The sequence below is a fragment of the Colletotrichum fioriniae genome (assembly GCF_027942845.1).
Source record: "Colletotrichum fioriniae strain IMI 355084 chromosome Unknown scaffold_4, whole genome shotgun sequence".
In the NCBI taxonomy this organism is placed as follows: Eukaryota; Fungi; Ascomycota; class Sordariomycetes; order Glomerellales; family Glomerellaceae; genus Colletotrichum; species Colletotrichum fioriniae.
In genome coordinates, this window is record NW_027076840.1 from 1,185,214 (window position 1) to 1,203,318 (window position 18,105).

At 53.2% G+C, this 18,105-nt stretch overlaps 3 protein-coding genes across 3 annotated transcripts; 1 reads left to right on the forward strand and 2 right to left on the reverse strand.

Moving 5' to 3' along the window:
* Positions 1-3,557: 3,557 nt before the first annotated feature.
* Positions 3,558-7,636, reverse strand: N0V96_004168 (uncharacterized protein; the record flags this gene model as incomplete). Its single annotated transcript, XM_065757041.1, has 4 exons — positions 3,558-4,252; positions 4,306-6,755; positions 6,784-7,246; positions 7,300-7,636. The coding sequence occupies 4 exons, from the start codon at positions 7,634-7,636 to the stop codon at positions 3,558-3,560; spliced, it is 3,945 nt and encodes a 1,314-aa protein (XP_065614254.1).
* A 2,420-nt stretch (positions 7,637-10,056) lies between these two features.
* N0V96_004169 (uncharacterized protein) lies at positions 10,057-11,614 on the reverse strand (the record flags this gene model as incomplete). The annotated part of the gene is made up of 2 exons (XM_065757042.1): positions 10,057-11,476; positions 11,607-11,614. The coding sequence occupies 2 exons, from the start codon at positions 11,612-11,614 to the stop codon at positions 10,057-10,059; spliced, it is 1,428 nt and encodes a 475-aa protein (XP_065614255.1).
* A 1,719-nt stretch (positions 11,615-13,333) lies between these two features.
* Positions 13,334-14,908, forward strand: N0V96_004170 (uncharacterized protein; the record flags this gene model as incomplete). The annotated part of the gene is made up of 2 exons (XM_065757043.1): positions 13,334-13,464; positions 14,110-14,908. 2 exons carry the CDS (start codon positions 13,334-13,336, stop codon positions 14,906-14,908), a joined length of 930 nt encoding a protein of 309 aa, XP_065614256.1.
* Positions 14,909-18,105: the final 3,197 nt, after the last annotated feature.

Genomic DNA, 18,105 nt, shown 5'->3' on the forward strand with positions numbered 1-18,105 from the left:
CGTCACTGCCTTTCCAAGACGTTGAAGGGTACGTATCTTTCAATGTGGGTCCTTCCTTTTTGTGAGGCGGAGCCAGCGGGAAGAAGTTACTCGCTTATTCGCGCACTGTCCAAGTCACGTTAGGGCTGACCACAACACAGTGTTCTTTTCAAATATCAGAAACGGTACGTACAGGAACACTGAGAAGATGCTGTTGACCACTCACCGTCCACGACAGCTGTCTTGCATCAACTGCTCTTTCCTTGAATCCTTGGGTTTCCACTTTCGTACCTTCCTCACCCCCTTGCAAAGCGTCTATGACTCATTTTTAGACACAGGGCAGGTTCGGCCGTGCATTAGCTCATCTTTGCTCCACTCTGTTAGCTTTCATTTCTTCTTAGCGTCCCCCACAGCAGAACGGGCGGGATTCGGGAGACGTAGAAGTGGGACGAACGCAACACACAAACATCAACACCACACTCCATCTCACCCTTCCAGGCGTACTGTATTTACCGTACACTAGGTAGACGCGCTCGTGTAGTGTACGACGATCATTCGACGCGATGTCATGCGTCGTCGTGACATGCGATGCGATGCGATGCCATGCGTCTTTTCGGTCTCGCTCTGGTTTCGCGTCTTGACTGACTTCATCGCGACTCGTTCGCGAGGGCATTCCCAACTCGTCGCCCACACTTCTCACAAAGCCGTGCCAGCACATCTCGCAGTCTGCACCGCTTCGACAGTCCTATTCAGTCAACCTTTTCTCGTATACGGATACAATTCATCGACCGCCTCATTTCCACCACCTGGCCTCCTGGGTCAAGTACCACCACCTAAGCCTCGCTCACCTGAGCACCTTCAGGCTTCGGGTCCCTGAGGTACCCTCTCGCAATCAGATGAGCCGAGCGGCAACTGAGATTACCGGCGGCTGTCGCATCATGCTGTCTCTCCCACTAAGACACCAGAAGCCCTCTCTCGCCTTGGAGGCCCTCTCTCAGTGTTACCATCCGGCGTCAAGGTGCGCGCGGAAATTGGCACCGTACAAGAAAAGAAACAGCCGAACCCCACGTTACTCTTCCCGAAACAGCCGCTCGCTCAGGAAAGCCTCCGCTCCCCTTTAACCGCCCGGGCGGCTACGGCTAGGAATGACGACCACCGCACTCCACCCCCGATTCCGGACGGCGCTTACAGCCAAATCTCATATCCTCAATCTCGCTGAACGCTCTCAGCATCATCCGGGAACCGGTGGGCCTCGATAACGGGCCCCAGGAAGAGGCAGCCGCCTTGCTTGATTACCAGTCTCACCCTCTTACACGAAGCCCCTCACCTCACCTTGCACACACAAAGGTACAGAGACGACTGACCGACCCTCAGCCTCGACGGCCCCGAGGTCGGGCTTGCTGACAATGACAATGACGATTTGGTCTTAGGTTAGAAGCTGGCCATTGAGGCCTGCTGCTTACGTCCGCATCATGCCGTAGCCGCGCATGTCTCGGTGAATTTATTAGTGGGCAGTCTAAGCCTCGCAGCACTACCGCCCTTTGCAACGTCGATACACAGTAGTAGTACGTCTTGAACCTAATGAGGCGAGCACGGCGGGCCATCCTCTGTCAACATCGCAATCCTTTCTCCTCTTCAAATTGTAGAAAATGACGAGGATGCGACAGGCATGATTATCGCTGGCCCATCTCTGCTTCATGATTCGCATGAACCCTCAAGCAAAACATCCCTCGGCTACCTTATCGTCCCCCTCGGTCGATGTAGTACGACTCTACTCCTCACCAGATGAGAAAACGGGAGACACGGCATTGCGCAACGATTGCACAGCCTCACTCCAGCGCTTAATACTACCTCTACTCTCGAATTTCCCCCCCATCCCCATCATCCCCTCTTCCCCAAGCGCCACACCCAAGATCCAGTCAGCATCCAAAGTCTGCCCTTGGCTTCACCTCCTTCCCGCTTCGCTCCCGTGGCCCGTGCTCCATCCCCTTCGAAGGGAAGGTAAGGCAGAGTCCGTGCTCCTTCCTTTCTTAGACGCGGTGTCCCTGCCCTGGCCCGTGCCACCCTTTGTCATCCATCGCCCAGTTTCCTCCCCCGCCTCGTCATCCCATTGGCTCCCAACCACGCGCGCGCACCACCCAATCTCGACGCGCCGTAGATCCGTCCACGACTCCCACAGTCCGTTCAACATGCCAGAAGATCCATCCATCGCCCGTTCATCGCTTCGTGGAGCCGTGAAGTCGTGGACTGCCAGACCCCCGGTCCAGCCCGGCATCCAATCGGGTTACCAAAGAACCCTCAAACCGTGTCCCGACCGCTTCATTGGCCCAGCCGTCCTCCCGGGATGTTTCACGACCGCCTTTTTGTTTCTCGATTCAATGGTCCTCCCGTCGTCGTTCTTCTTTCGGACTCTTCCCTTGTGCTCCAAGATACTGCGTATTACTAGCTTGCTTTCTCCTCAGTTCGGCAGCTCTACTAGCTGGAATATCTGTCTCCCCCCCCCCTCTAGCCTTGCCATGCATGATGGTTGCTCTTGGCTTTTGGAACCGGTACAAGGAAGAGTGACTCACATCTCGTTGTCCATCGACGGTGGATCATTTCCCGCAAGGAAAAACGCATCAACGATTATCTTTCTGCTCTCTCAACAAGGACATGTTGGCAAGACTTTTGGATTTTTTCTTTCCAAACCCCGGCAGTTCGGGTCGGTGTACATTGAAGCGGGCATCTTTCTCCTCCAACGCTCCACGGAGCATGCCTGGGAAAAAATTGGGGAGGCTGGGGTCCAACATGAACACCTCACCTCACACTACCTTACTCCGTATGCATTGTCTGCCTGCAAACGGGCATCACCAAATCGACGTCACTTCATTACCAACACAACACCCAAGCGGAGCCTTTGAATCATTCATGTAAGGTAGTTTACGGTGTACCTTGAGAAAGGTAGGTATCCTCATGTATCCATAGTCTATCTGTTGTCCCTTGCCCCAGCTCTCAAGTGGAGGAGGGACCCCGAGAGGGTAAAAAAAAGTCCTTCATAGGAGATCCCCGTCTATCATACGCCCACGCCTAGGACGCCAAAAGGGTATCCGTCAAATGAAACGAAGAAAGAAGAAGACAAATGTCTCTACCTTGCTACACAAAAGGACAATCAAGAAAGGTAAAAGGTCTGAGAAGAGTAGGTAGTGTAAGAGAGCAGGACAGTGACCACGAGGGAAAATGTTTCAACGTTTCAGCGACCAAGTTGTGTGTGTGTTTCCATGCAGGTGATGTGGTCTGCGGCATCCCAGACTTGACACCACCCACCATTCCTCTCTCCGTCAGCTGCAGTCATCCGCTGCAACGGACGGACTTGGATAGATCATCCGCCCCACGCCACAACCACCTATCCACTCACAGCCACCGCTGCTCCCCAGACGCGTCCAACTTGCGCATACAACGCGTCGGTTCTTTGGTGTTGAAGGGCAAAGAAAAGCGACGTCCACACCAAGCCACCCCAAGGCAGACGGGCAGTCGACGTAGTTTCAGCAGCATTTGCCCCATACAAAAAACGAAACCAGGGCTACCTAGGCCTCTAGCCTCTAGTATCCCGCCCCATTCGCCACCACGTCGCCCGCTCTGGTGCTCCCACTGCTGGCTCCCTCACCTGCGTCTCTCCCCGTCCCCTCGTGCGTCGATTGACTCATACTCGACCGCCCTGAAACGTTTGCCAATGCCGCCTCGAGATCCGCTTTCCCTTCCCGCAGCCTCCGGAGTGTCCTCATCATCCCGTCCAGCCGGAGCCGCTCCTGGATCACCATGCCTTTGGCGAATTCCTTGATCGCCCGTCGCCCCATCTTCTCGTGCAGGTCTTGCCACCCGGCTAATTCCCCGGCTACTACTTGTTGCGAGTATCGAAGTTCTCGACCGAGGTCGTCCACCTGTTCCTGTGACTGGCGGGCTTTCTCTTCCCTCTCCTCGTTGAGACGTTGTCGCGTGTCATCCAGCAAACCAAGAGGCCACCTTGTCGATCTCGTGAGCGAGTTGTAGTTTCGCTCCACGGCCTTGCGCGCAGCCGATATCTGCGTGATTTGCGCCGGCGGCCGCGACAGAGCCGATAGCAGGGCTTGGATCGTCGATTGCGATGCCAGGAATGTTGAGTGGAAGATCCCGTATGGATTCGACTGCATTGGTACGAGGGTACGGACATAAGAATCCATCGCCGTGATGTATGCAGGTGGAAGGAACGGCAATGTCGAAACAGCGCGATGCAGAAGGACTGATGCGTCGTGGAGATCTGCTCTCGTTAGTCCAGACCAAAACCATTTGGTTACCAGACACAAAACTTACCTGAAGCAACAATGGCGATGGAATTGACCCTTCTTGCCACGCTCTTAGTCGAGTAGTTGACACTCCGTACCATCTCTCTTGCGTGATCGACGAATTGTTCCACCTCTCGCACATCCTTAACGGGCTCGTACTCTTCCCGCACTTTCTCGGCTCGCGTCTCGGCTTTCAGGTTACTCCTTTGCTCCATCATGCCTAGCTGAATATCAGGCACCAGGAAGAATTCCCAGAGCATCTCGTGTGTTGCAAATGTGGGGTGATTGAGCATGATCTTGAGGAACCAGTCAGCCCTAGTCTGGATATCCCGTAGCACTGCTCTAGACGGCTTCGAGGGTATCTGGAAGGGCGATCGCACGCCGGCCACGGCCGGGATCCAGGACGCCGGGTTCTCCAGCGCGAGCAAGTTGCCGAGGTGCTCGAAGTCAGACAGATTCCTGCGGCTTGTTGTGACAGTGTAGCTCATGTGGTCGGCTGGGGCGGCCGATTTCAAGACCAGCCGAATGGTCGCATCTTCAACGAAAAAGGCCCTTACAACACCGGTGATACGGGCATCCGCGCCAGGGGGCATGCTGAAGAGTGCCAGGTCATCAATCTTATTTCTGATGTCGTCATCTTTAGCCAATTCAACGGCCGTCAGGCTTCGGATTTCTCGGGCTGCAACATCAACGCGTGCATCCACAAACAGCGTTCTGACCATGTCCAGCCTGCCATATTTGCTAGCAACCATTAACGGCGTAAACTTCTTCTCGTTCGTGGCATTGACATCGACATCGCATTGCTGGAGCACTCTGAGTGCCAGCTGTGGGTCGTTGACAATGTGAAGCAGAGTGTTCCCCTTGGCGTCCACATGATCATCAATGTGCAGCGGAAGCCCGTCACGCTGCGCTTCCGTGGCCGCATCCAGGCCGGCATCCACCATTTCGCGGTAGTGGATGTGGTCATACGACCTGCAAAGTGCAAAAAGCGGCGTCTGCCCATTCTTGTCTTTTTGCCGCCAGGGGACTAATCTCCCGATCCGAGAAATTAGAAACGGTGCGTGGAACAGGTAATGCGCACAACTGCGCCCCCAAATGTCTTGCTGAGCAAAATACTCAATCAAGCGCTCTCTTGCCGCCAGCCTCGAAATGAAGTCGAGAACAATATTAATCAGCTCCGTATGCCCCAGCTGCACCGCAGCGCTAAAAAGGGTCGTATCTTCGTTGTTGATGTCGTCCAGAATGACAGAAAGAGGATAGTACTCGCTCAACGTCAGCAAGTACCGCAGAACATCAGGCCTTTCGTTCTGCACAGCCATCATCAAGATTGATTCCCCGAACGCGTTGTGCGTTTGCGAAAGACGATCGATTGTGATGTCGCCCTCAAGAACGCTTCCAATGGTACCATTGCTGGTCGCTCTCGAGTGGTACGAAATCTCCGAGCCGCTGGACATGCTTCGTGTATCCATGGCGACCCTCTTGACCTTGCGAGGGGGCGGTGGCAAAGGGAAGTCAATCTCACTGCCGTCATCCTCGGCCTGAAATGGGAAAACGTGGCTCAGGCCAGAGCCTGACGAGAAGCGATCTGAGATTGTGAGTGCTGTTGACGATCTCCTCGAGGTAGACCCGTTGGTGAAGCTCCAGCTGTGAGAAGGGCGTCGACTTGATTCTGGGGAATCATAAAGGTCATCGTCGAGAATCGCGTTCTCGTCCGGTTCCATGATTTTCTTCAAGTCGTCGAGGCTTCCGTTGCAAGTAGCATTCCATAGTGCTTTGTTTCGTCGGCTGGCTCTTCGCAGTCCTGACGAGTCCAGTGCGAGGTATGCGAGGACGGCTTCGAAAGTGCTCAGTGCATATCCCATCTCGCCGTTGTCGACGTCGTCGATGAAGATAAAATGACGAATGTAGATGAGCCGAGCGTGCAAATGCCGAACTTGCGCTCGGATGACTACGAAGAGCAACAACGAGACCAGCGTGTCAGCATTGACTGTCAGAGTAGGCTTCTCGGTCGAAGAGGCTGCCTGCGCTCGTGAAGACTCCGTCAAATGTGTGACCAGCTTCATGGTCGACAGGAGCAGATCGAGCATCTCTTGTGGGCTCATGGCATTCGCTGTTTTCTTGAACTCCTCCACGGCCAGACCAAGCTGTATCGTCAACTCGTGCTTCCCTCGCGAGCCACCTTCTATGGAAATGCCAAGCTGGGAAAGGTCAATGAACTCCATCTGCCGAATCTTGGCCTCCAACTCGAGATCATAAGGTCGTTTTGATGCACTAAGTCGTGGGAATAGGAGGTGGTGTGTGTTCTCGGTGACGTATCTTTCGATGAGTCTTTCGACCAGAGGTCCCGTCAGGTCGGTCGTAGCGCCGAGCATCGAGAGTTGCTGCTTGTCAACCCCCTGGAACAAGTCGATGGCGGCTGTTACCGCAGTCTCCAACGAAGCCCTCATCACGTCTTCGTCGTCCTCGGCGTAAAAAATTCTCCGTCACGGGTAGACCGTTAGTCAACCCGTTGGGGCGCCTTGCTGCGGACATGCTGTTAGACCGCGCCTTCCTCATTGCCGTAGTGATAGGTCCGTCGGGCTCGGGGTCGGGTATGCGTAACGCCGAAGGGGGCGGCGGGAGCGGTCGCTCGAACACGGTCGTAAACTCTCGAAACAGCTTTTCCAATCCGGGTTGCATCTGTCGCGCGATGATGGGGAAATGGTTGAGGAGATCGTGAAAGCTCTTGATATCCTTCTTTCGTGGAAGCATGGCGCCTTCGCCATTCTCGGCAGCCGCCGCCTGGCTCTGTTCGAGGGCTTTCCTCCTTGCCATGCCCTCTACCAATATGGCGGGCTCGATCTTCGTCTCTTCCCATACCCCCACTAGTGGTCGCGAGATGTAGTAGATCAGCCATTGGCGGGGCTCGAGGAGGTCGGGATACCATGTCGAATCGTTCAGTAATTGAGCTTGCGCAAGCGACTTGAAGCCTGGGATACCACTGTCAGTCATAGGCGATTTCGTATTGCATATTCAGGCGCACCTTTATTACTGTAGACGTGTGTGTCTTTGATGACTACTGTGCGGCCATTGATGGTCTGATACTGCTTTGCCTTGCCCCTCAGCTCGCGCAGGTTTTGCGCCGCGTCCTTCCCGCCCGCAGCAGAGGCCGTATTGGCAGCGGGAATGCGAAGCACATGGCTAGCTAGGAACTCCTCCGAGGTGATGAGCTCGTGGAAGGTCGAGCCGCTTTCGACTTCGCGACATGTGAGGAGGACGTCGGTGGTCGGGACCAGAAGGATGTGGTGATGTACCGGGGTACACTGCGAAGGTAGGGAGCTTCGGAAGAAGGCAGCGAGAAATGGATTTAGGGGTTGCATTCATTCGACTGGCGCTGGACGTCCTCGGCCAGCTGACCCGGCCGGGGAAGCCAGGATTGCAAGGTAAAGGTGAGTAGGTGGTTGAGGATCGTGGAGTTCGGGAGCACGGAGGTGCCGGGGGATCGACGGGGCAAGGGACGGAACGAAGGCTGGAAATAGGATCGCTGGGTATCGTTCAATGTCGCTGATATGCAGGATGGTCGTCGGCGGTTACGCAAAACACGCGAGTTGCGTTGGCGGTCGGTGAGGAAGATGGAAAATGATTCGTGATGAAAGGCAAGTTGTTCGTGGTGGTTGCGATTCCCCTGGACAGATAGCAGTGGAAGGTGTTGAAGCTCTGGTGTGGGCCGGGCAAGCCAGGCACTGACCTCACTGAGGCCGCACGTCCCACTTCCAATGGGCTGCCACTGCCAGGGGGCACCGTGGCCCGATTCGGCGCTGAAGAGGTTCGCTGCCAGCATGCCGTCCCCACACTGCCGAGGCGGGACGCTCTGATTTGCTGGGGAACAGACGGAAGCCTAACGGAATGCGGAGAAAAGGGATCTCCGAAGGTACCACCGAGGCGGGCGCTCTCCCGGCTTCGATACCTAGGTAGCTTAACCTTATCTTATCAGTCCCCACACGAAGCGAGCATCTTCCATCCTCTGCGGGACTGGAACTTGGCAGTTCCCGTTGACATCTTGTGGATGTGAAAAGATATGCCTTTGTTAAAAGGCAGACATTTCACCCAAGAAGAAGAGCCAACAAGGGGCATTTACCACGCGGTTCTGAGCTGCAAGAGCTTACTCCACACTTGCCGGCATGGCTGCCTGTCGCGCCTGCGGTATCCGTCATCGTATACATGCATAAGGTACGATGCAGGAGGCCGTCAATCTGGAGCGTCGTAGAACAGAGAGGGGTTTGAGCTTACATCAAAGTCATAAATAATACTTGTCACCACCGATCGGGTGCCCATCACTCTACAGTTTGTTCGAAATTCGTCACATAATTCCAGCGATTGCTCTTACAAATTCATCTTCATTTGTGCTCTATTACCCCAAATCCGCTTCTCAACTGGTCCTCATACGGGATCTCTCACTTACTTTCTAAACGACGACGGGTAGAGCCTCATCTAATGACGACCGCATGTATTACGCCTCAACACAAGACAAGAGCCAGAACACCTTCAGCATGACCGACAAGAATGACTCTCTTACCTCCAAGTCCGCTGGCAACGGCTATGTGCGTTTCACACCAGGTCCATCGCATAGTGATGCAACGTCAGCCCTGAAGAAGATCCCGCGATATCTTTTCAGAGTCCATGCACCAAGTACCGCAGGTGAAACATCACTAGAGTCTGTCGTGTCAAGAGCTGCTCTCTGTGGTCATGCTGGAGCTGGCTGCGACATATTCTCGATGCCCCCGGGCGAAGCAGCCGAGATGCTCAACTGCCACCTTCGCGGGTGGGCCAGAGACGGTGACAACCTCATGTCTTGGACGAGCTCATTACTTTTCGCTCTACAATACGCCCTGTACCGCAGAATCTTGCCCAAAGGCGGGCGGCTTGAGGATCCGTCCGATATTTGGATCTATATTCTGGACACAAGACTTCTGCCTGAAGGTTCATTCATCCCAGACGTCGCGCTTCTTGACACATTCACTGGGAAAGACGCAGCACGCACGTATAATCTATCTAAACTGCGATATTTGCGTCGAGAAACCTCTTACAACTTTGGTGAATATTTATGTCAAGGGAAGCTACCGATTGAAGGTGTATGCTCTTCAGCTTCTCTTCAAAGTATCATCGATCACGGCCTTTTCAGGCTCTGCCCAGAATTAGGGTTACCGAATGAGCATCTAGAACTGGCAAAAAGGGTCCGCAGGCTTCGCGCCCAATGCTTCGCTTCTCCCACTCCGGCGACTAAGGCCGACTTCCGTTTTGCTAGCACCATTGCGCAGGGATGTTTCGGAGAGGAAGACGAATGGGCACTTCCAATGACTGCCGCATTCCTCTCTCTACGGAAGCGACCGATAAATGATGTTGTCATCATTAGCGGCTTCAAGGCCTTATTCTCGGGTATGCAGAGCCGGAACGTTGTCGCCCTGATGTAATACAGCCACTGACAAGCCATTGGAATAGATCAAGAGATTTACGAACATAACCTCGATACCCTCAAGACCTTCCCCCTTGATACGCACCCGGAAATCCACCAGTTCTCCAAGATCGTTCAAGATCTCCACAGTGACTACTGCACCAGAGCTCTTGATTCTGTGCTCGCCACCGCCGCCAAGTTATCGCGTGAGTACAGAAGTGTTTTTTCCCAGTCATTCATTCTAGTTAACACAGCACAGTGGTATCTCTATAAATGCGAGGGTATCTTCATGGTGTCAAGTCCAGCGCACATCAAATCAATTCCTCTCGTCTAACAGCCACCAGAAAGCTACATCTCCTCTGAACTTCTCAGACCCTCCGCCGTCGTCGTCCACGTCATCTTCTCGTCAACCTTGCCCGACTTGCGCTCAAGATACGCCGCCTCAATGGCCTCTAGACTCTGGCTCTTCGTCTCCGTCATCCAAATTGCACAGACAACGACACTTACGAGCGTACATCCGCCGTAAAAGAAGTACGGCCCGGAAGACGACGCAGCGAGAAACGGCGGCGCGGTCAACGCAACAACAAAGTTGGCCAGCCAGTTAGCAGCCTGCCCTAGTGCTGCACCGCTAGACCTCGTCTCGCGCGGAAGGCTCTCAACCAGAAAGGCCCTAATACAGATCGCCCAGGTCCCATTAAAGACGATGGCGAAGAGGTAGATGGATACAATGACCACCCACCGTCCGGCACCCCCGTCGACGCGCACTTGGTTGGCAGCGTACAATGATCCCATCAGGAACATGAGGACGGCGATGCCCGCCCCACCAACGATGGTGCAGGTCCGACGACCCCAGCTGTCTGTGAAGATGGTGGCCGGGATGGTAACTGCCATGATCACCAAAGCTAGAATTCCCGAACAGAGGAATGTAATTTCCTCTGAGAGACCTGATTGCCGGAAGAGCAGAGGGGCGTAGTATAGAATTCCGTCGATGAAGCTGGTCTGCTGGGCGACCATCAAGAAGCATCCGAAGGCGGTGCGAGAGCGGAAGGGCTTGGATAAAGCCTTCCGGAAGTCTTGCAATGTCGCTCGTATAGTGCCCGCCATGCTCATGTTTGGAGGGTGTACTGCGGCTGCTGCTGCCTCCTTTCCGCCCTTGGATGCCAGCATCTCCCGCTGCTCTTCCTCACTGATGCCAAGTTGGGTGAAGACTAGTCGAGCCTTGTCAACTTGGCCCTTGGCCATCAACCACCGAGGCGACTGCGGCACAAAAAGTGTCGTCGCGGCAAGTCCAAATCCCAGAATCGCCTCTACAGCAAGCGGCACCCGCCAAGACGCCGACGAATCCGCTACACGACGTGTTCCGTAGCAGATGAAGTACCCCAGGGACAGTCCCACTGTAAGCATGAACTGCGAGAACGCAACCCAGAAGCCTCGCGTCTTGGCGGGCGTGATTTCGCAGATTTGCACGGCGACGGTGCTGACGAAGAGTCCCGTCCCGAGACCCTTTACGGCACGGCCGGCGATGAACATTGCGAGGTGAACGGCGCCGCATTCAATGGCGGCCCCGAGACCAAAAACGGCGGCGCCGGTGGATATCATGGCGACTCGGCCGAGCTGGTCTGCCAGCATGCCTGCCAGGAGGGCGCTGATTGTGCCGGTCATGAGAATGGTTGAGACGATTGCGCCGTGGAGGATGGCGGAGAAGTTGCCGAATGAGGTCTTGAAGGTCTCCATCGCTGTAATGGGGCCTATGCTGCCAGTGTCGAGCCTGGCAGGTGGAAGTTAGCTGAATATTTTGGTTGAAAAGCAGGAGATCTGCTCAGAAGACTCACCCCCACAGCATCAGACACGCTCCCGTAGCTATAGACGCCCTGGCATAGAGCGGCGGCATCTTTAACATCCTCATTGTGATTGAGACTCACGATCTAGAAAAGATTATGGACGAGATGAATTCCCTGTAGCAAAGACCAGAGAGCGAGTAGCTGTCCATTCCAACAACACTCGAAAGGTTCTTATACTGGCTTGGTGGCTGCATCTGTCGTGCTCATTTTGATATCGTGCTATTCTCCTTTCGGATGTGAAGCCCACCGGGTTTGCCATCTGGATGAAAAATCTCACAGATAGCCCGCAGGTGGACATGGCTATTGGGCCTTCACAAGGTCATGCTCGCCAAGAGTCTGCTGTCTCACGCGTGGGTTATGCAGTGCATTTCTCTGACAACAATATAGCTCGGATTAGTTGCCATAACTCAAAATCCGCCCATCGAGGGTTCTAGATTTGTAAGTTGCTGGCATCGTCGAGTTTAGTTGCCTCTCGTCTGAGACCAATTAGCAAGCAAGCTCAGTGAGGGGACTCTCGGCAAAGTTGCCAGCTAAGGTGGGAACAGTCGGTCCGTTCTGCGCCATCGGCAATAAGCGTCAGACACTTGCAGCCGGCGGTCTGAGTAAGGTAACTTTGCCGAATGCCTGACTCTGGCTTGTAGACGGATACACGCCCCCTTCCCAACTAATTCTGCAATACGGTTGAGGTTTTCAGCGCTTCGTCCCTTTGGTTGCGCTGACTTGGTTGACGAGGGACCTACCCAGCTCGAGATAACACTCATCGCTAGAGCCGACGGAAAATGATAGCATAGAACATTCGGTTTAACAGTCCGCCTGTCCACGACAACGCACCCTCGACGTCAAGGATACCAGCCAAATCAAGAAAGGGTAGCCCCGCCTTTTTGTTCCACCGGAATCGTCCACCGGATTTCCTCTCTTGTCATCCACCACACTGGACCTTCGGATCTTTTCCCTTATGCCATGTTGTCTCTTTCGCCCTTGACTGTCACATTTGCCATTCACCTTACGACTAACAAGGGATAATTCCTTAAACCAACCGCGTCGAGCAGAGCCCCCCTCTCCCTAGGTCGAGGCGGCGGTCGAGGTCTTCTCGGACACTCTTTGGACCACGGCGTCGGCATCATGCGCTCGCATCATGGGTGGTGGGTTACTACTTTCAATCAGAAACGCACTTTATCTTTACAACTTCAATAAACAGCTTGACCTGTCGACAGCGAAAACTGAAATGCAACGAGGCGCGACCCGCCTGCGGGCAATGTACCAAGTCTGATCGCGAATGCATCTTCTCGCAAGACACAAAGTTTCGTCATTTTGATCAAAGCCTCCTTTGTCGAGCACAAGACAAGGCTTCTTCTATAGGTCGTGCTACTGTCGAGAATCTGTTTGAAGAAGATCAGATCTGGCTCGATGTCCCGCACGAACGTGGGTCGATTTGTGTCTGAAATTTAACATTTATGTGGTTACTGACCAACTGGAACCTTTCAGTTGTCTTCGTGAATATCACGAACCCGTTCGAGGCAGAAGACGACATCTCGGATGATGATTTTCTTCTACAGCATGGTAGTCACAGTACCGAAGAAGAACCACCTGGGGGATGGGATGACACGCTGTCGACACCCGAACCTCGAGATGCGGAGAGTGGGGGAGCTCCGGCTTATACGCCGGGGATGGAAGGAGTCTCTGACTTCGCCCAACATTCTTTAGACAATCTCCGAGGGGATAGCGATCCCGAGTATAGCAGATCTGTTACTGCATCCGTTCGAGACGATATTGTATCAAAGCCAATGGCCCTCACACCGCCCGCGATACAAGTAGATGATGAAGATCTGGACGACAACGGCGACGATGATGATCCAGAGGCGAGCATAATAGCTCTAAAGCTTCTGAGACACTTTAGACAAGGGCCTGGGCAATGGTGAGGCCTGTTCTCTTCCACCCCCCTAGAGGCTGTACAGCCATTAACATATGGGCGGTAGGATGGACTTGTTCGATACATCTGCACATTTCTCATGCAAAATACCAATACGAGCAACCACTAGACCGCTTCTCAAATCAGCAATCTGCGCTCTTGCAGCAAAGCACTTATCGCGTGCTCAGTCGAACGACAGCGAGACCCGACAGATCCGCAGCGTGAGAACTTCGAGCGCTTCCCCGGCTACAACAACCCCCGACTGGCAATATCACGCTGTCCGACACTACCATCAAGCAATAAGACGTCTAAAACATGCCATTACTCTCGCCGGAGTAAGGGACGATGCACAAGATAGCGAGACCAGCGATCAACACGCGGATACCTTTGCTGCGGTTGCCATACTCTGCATGTACGAGCTGATGAACGCCCCAGGGAATGCATGGAAGGCGCACCTCACAGCTCTTTCTCTGTACTCTGCCTCAGACAGCGCACTTGGAGGATCTTCTCCGGTCTCGATACCGCAGTCTCCGACCAAAGGGCCAATATTCTGGAGCTTGGCAAGACAAGATTTTCTCTGTGCTTGTAAGCTTTTCAAGAGACACTCTGCCACGGCCAAAAGCTAACAACTCCCCCTCTAAAAGTCATAAGCGAGACCCAGACACGTCTGAACTTAGACCACATCCGTCTTTGGCAGAACTTTGGCCTCGCTACGGACGAACGCAACCTTCTACTCCCCTTCAGCCCCTTTTCGACAGCTGATGTCCGCTCCTTGACCAACGTGGATGAAGACTCTAAGAGCAACGAGCTTTTGTGGCTCCTGGGGAAGATTATGAATTACATCACCAACGGAGACGGTATACGCCCGGAAGACTATTCTAAACCCGCAGGCCAGCGCATGTCGCTTGGTTTGACGCAGGAACTCCTCCTGGGAAGATGGATGAAGCTCGAAGTCGAATTACAGGACTGGTACGAGAGTCTACCGCCGACCTTTGTACCCAGCGCCCGGACGAGATTCTCTACTTGCCACGGGGACTTGGGTGATGATGACACGGATATGGACATGGAGAGGGTATGGTACGACATACCCATGTGCGCGTCGACGATGCAAAGCTACCATATGGCTCAGATTCTTTTGCTGGTGAACCGGCCCCAAGAATCCACGGCCATACGGTCGACCGTGTCAGCACGCCTGCGGTCGTATCGGCTCATCCAGAAAGAGGTTCTGCGTCATTGCAAGGAAATTTGTGGGATCAGTCTCGCGGACCCTACTGACGCGGTGCGTGTTCACTCTGTCCAGCCGCTTTTCGTGGCGGGGCAAGCCTTTTATACGCGACCAGAACAGGAATTGGTTCTGGGGCTACTTTCTGGTATCGAGACGGAGCTGGGGTGGGCTACGAATCATCAGAGGCGGAAGTTGATTGATGAGTGGAAGGTGAACGATGAATGAGTCTGGATCGATAATGACAAACTACAAGTATGAACATGACGATGCTCTCTCCTCAATGTGCTTCGATAACCCAAGTGGCACTATGTTCAGCTCGGATGGACAATTTGGCTTCGCAAGGTGGACCGTATACTAATCAACGGCTAAAATCTCAAGACACGAGCATGGCTTGGCACTGCTCTAATAAGACAAGCGCCCGGTACATACCACCTCAAGAGGGGAAGGACATCGTCAGAATCCACCAAGGATAGGTGAGAACCACAGATCTGAGACTAAATCGCTGGAGAAATTTCAGCAGCAAGTGAATGCTGTCGTTGAGTCACGAAACAATTGCTGCTTCCTCGCAGCCTCATACACATGCCCGCAGGTTCCACGGAGTCCAAGATGGCAGGCTGCTAGATTTCATACGTTCTGCACAAGCTTGTCAAGCCTGGGTTCTCTAATATTTACCACTTGTCTGTGAATACTGTAGTAAGTCTGGGCCTGTGGCCAACTTGAAGGCCAGCAATATCAAATCACTTGTTGGCAATAGCTCCAATTTTGAAGACATTGCTATAGTATCTAAATCCTGCGGTGCCGGTGTTACCCAGGTCTGCCAGGAGTATAAGGGTGCTGAAAAGGGCCAGGAGAGTTCCGAGGCACCACGACTGCAAATTGCAGGGGCCAAGCGAGCCTGTATATTTGTCAGGCGATGGAGAGGTGTCCAAGAAAGCTGATGTCCCATCTGCCTTACTGCCATCACTACTCATCGTCAGTCCTCGATACAGAACCCCCTTCCCTCAAATCATGCGAAAGGTCAATTTGAGCGATGTGTTGGTACGAGTGGCAAGTGACCCAGCAAACTAGGGCAATTGTCCGAAAGGCTCCGCTGCCCACTTCAAGCTTTCAACTTGCCTTAGGTGCAGTATGGCAAACGTCTCTTCCCCAACCTTTTCTTTACTTTGTGTTCCTGTGACATAGAGTCAGCTGTTCGACATCGTCGGTCTTCATCCTGCCCGTTAGGTAGAACACCTACAGGTAACCAGTATTGATCATCGCTTAATCAGCGATCATATAAAAAACCGTGTTACTGTATTTCCCGTCTGAATGCAGCAAGCCTAGGGCTGTTGACTGCATATTCCAATTTTCCATACGCTACCCTAAGTGCCGATACGAGTCAGTCCATGCAGGTAATTACAGTAGGTTCTCGTTCAAATTCCAAGTGATCGGAATTCGGACGAAGACCTGGAACATTATCTTGTCAATTGGTACTCGAGGTGCTGCCACCAGTGGTGGCATTCCAGCAGGATCGCGGCCCTCATTTTGTGGAATCCTTTTAAATCTATATTCCTCCCTCTTATGCACGAGTCGCAAATATCTGGTTCATTTTTTAGCCAGGGTATGCTGGATTGCCTTAATCAGTACATTTACAAATGAGTTGCTTTTGTATAATGGATGTTGGGGATGGTGTTGTTCGCGGGGAAATGCGGAGAAGCCGACGCAGATTCGAGGATCTGAATTCTTCCGCCGGCCTTCTAGATGGAGACCTGCGCAATTCGGATAGATCTACGACGAGCCGAGAGCTGAGCCTGTCGATCTTGAAGACTTGCTAAGCGGCTGTACCTAGGAAAGTCACGCATACAAGAGCGACTTGTTTCGCACTTTTCCCAAATATGGTTTCGAGAAAACATAAGACTATCAGTAGAATCATCGAAGAGTGACACATTACTGAAGTATGAGAGCTCTTTTAGGCACTCTTTTGCTTGGCTGTTTCTCCACTCTCTTGGTAGGAGTTGTTGGATGTCAAACGGACGACGACTGCAGTCTCAATGGCATTTGCGATCAAAACTCCTCCTGTGTCTGTGACAAGGGATGGCGTTCTGCCGACTGCAGCGAGCTGGATTTGCAGCCAGTTGAGCGTTGGACCGGGTACAACCGCACGAACGCGACAGGACCGGATTTCTACAAGGAGGGCGCCGGCAACTCTTCCTGGGGAGGCCACATCATTCAAGATCGGGCAGACAAGGGCCTCTTCCATCTCATTACGTCGCAAATGTCACACGGCTGTGGTCTCTCTGGTTGGCGGCCTTTCAGCACCATTATCAGAGCCGAGTCTCGCACGGGGCCGAGAGGCCCTTATAACTACGCCCAAACGTTGTTCAGCACTTTTCATCACAACCCCACGACTATTTGGAGCCCCGCGGATGAAAGATTCTTGATTTACTTCATCGGCAAGGACGTCGAAGTTGGTGACGTTTGTAAATCCCAGAAATGGAACAACACGATCTCGGTTTCCTCGTCGCCGGATCTCAGAGAATGGACGACGCCCATCCCGCAGGTTATTAACGTCACGAACCCTGCACCGTGGCCGCTGTGGACCGATGAGAATCCCACGCACGAAATCCTACTCGCCGTAGAGAAGAACAACATTTATCACGCGGACAACTTCTCTGCACCCCACGAACTTGTTGTCGAACCGCGAAACACGGAGCGAAGTGAAGATCCATTCCTTTGGAGAGACAAAAGAGGCCACTGGCACATCCTAGTCCACCACATGATCGATATTGCTGAAGGGAGAAAAGGGCCACGTGTTGGAGCGCATGCTTATGCTCGTAACTGGGAGGGCCCTTGGACTTACAACAACAATACCTTGACGTACAACACAACTGTTGAGTTTACCGATGGTGTCAAATTGGACTACTATCGCAGGGAGAGACCAAAGTTGTTTTTTAGTAATGACGGGCAGATGACTCCGCTTTACCTGCTCAACGGAGTGCAGGAGTTCAACAAATCGGGAAGCTACACCTTGATCCAACCGATTGGCAAGGAAGCAAAAGTTTTTGAAACGAGCCTTGGATTGGATTGATGTCGCGTAGAGGAATACACTTCTGCTCAATACGTACTTCTTGCTAGTCGTGGTTTGTTGCAGGAGATCAATCCAAATTGTTTGAGTGACTTGTACAAGTCTCGGGGAAATTGGGAATGCTGGAGTTCGCCATCTCGAGTAGTGAAGAAGTGGTCCCCGTGGCTTTTGCGGCTCTGAAAACAAGGCGGCGCGTCAATGCTTTGATGTCATGACTAGCGACAAAGATAGACAGCTTTAACCTTCTGGAGAACCACGCGAGAACCACGATGGTCAGGCGGATGGAGCCTTCTTGGCACGGACAACTCGGATCTCGTTGTGCTCCCAAATCAAGGAGACCACGGGATACCTGGCAGCT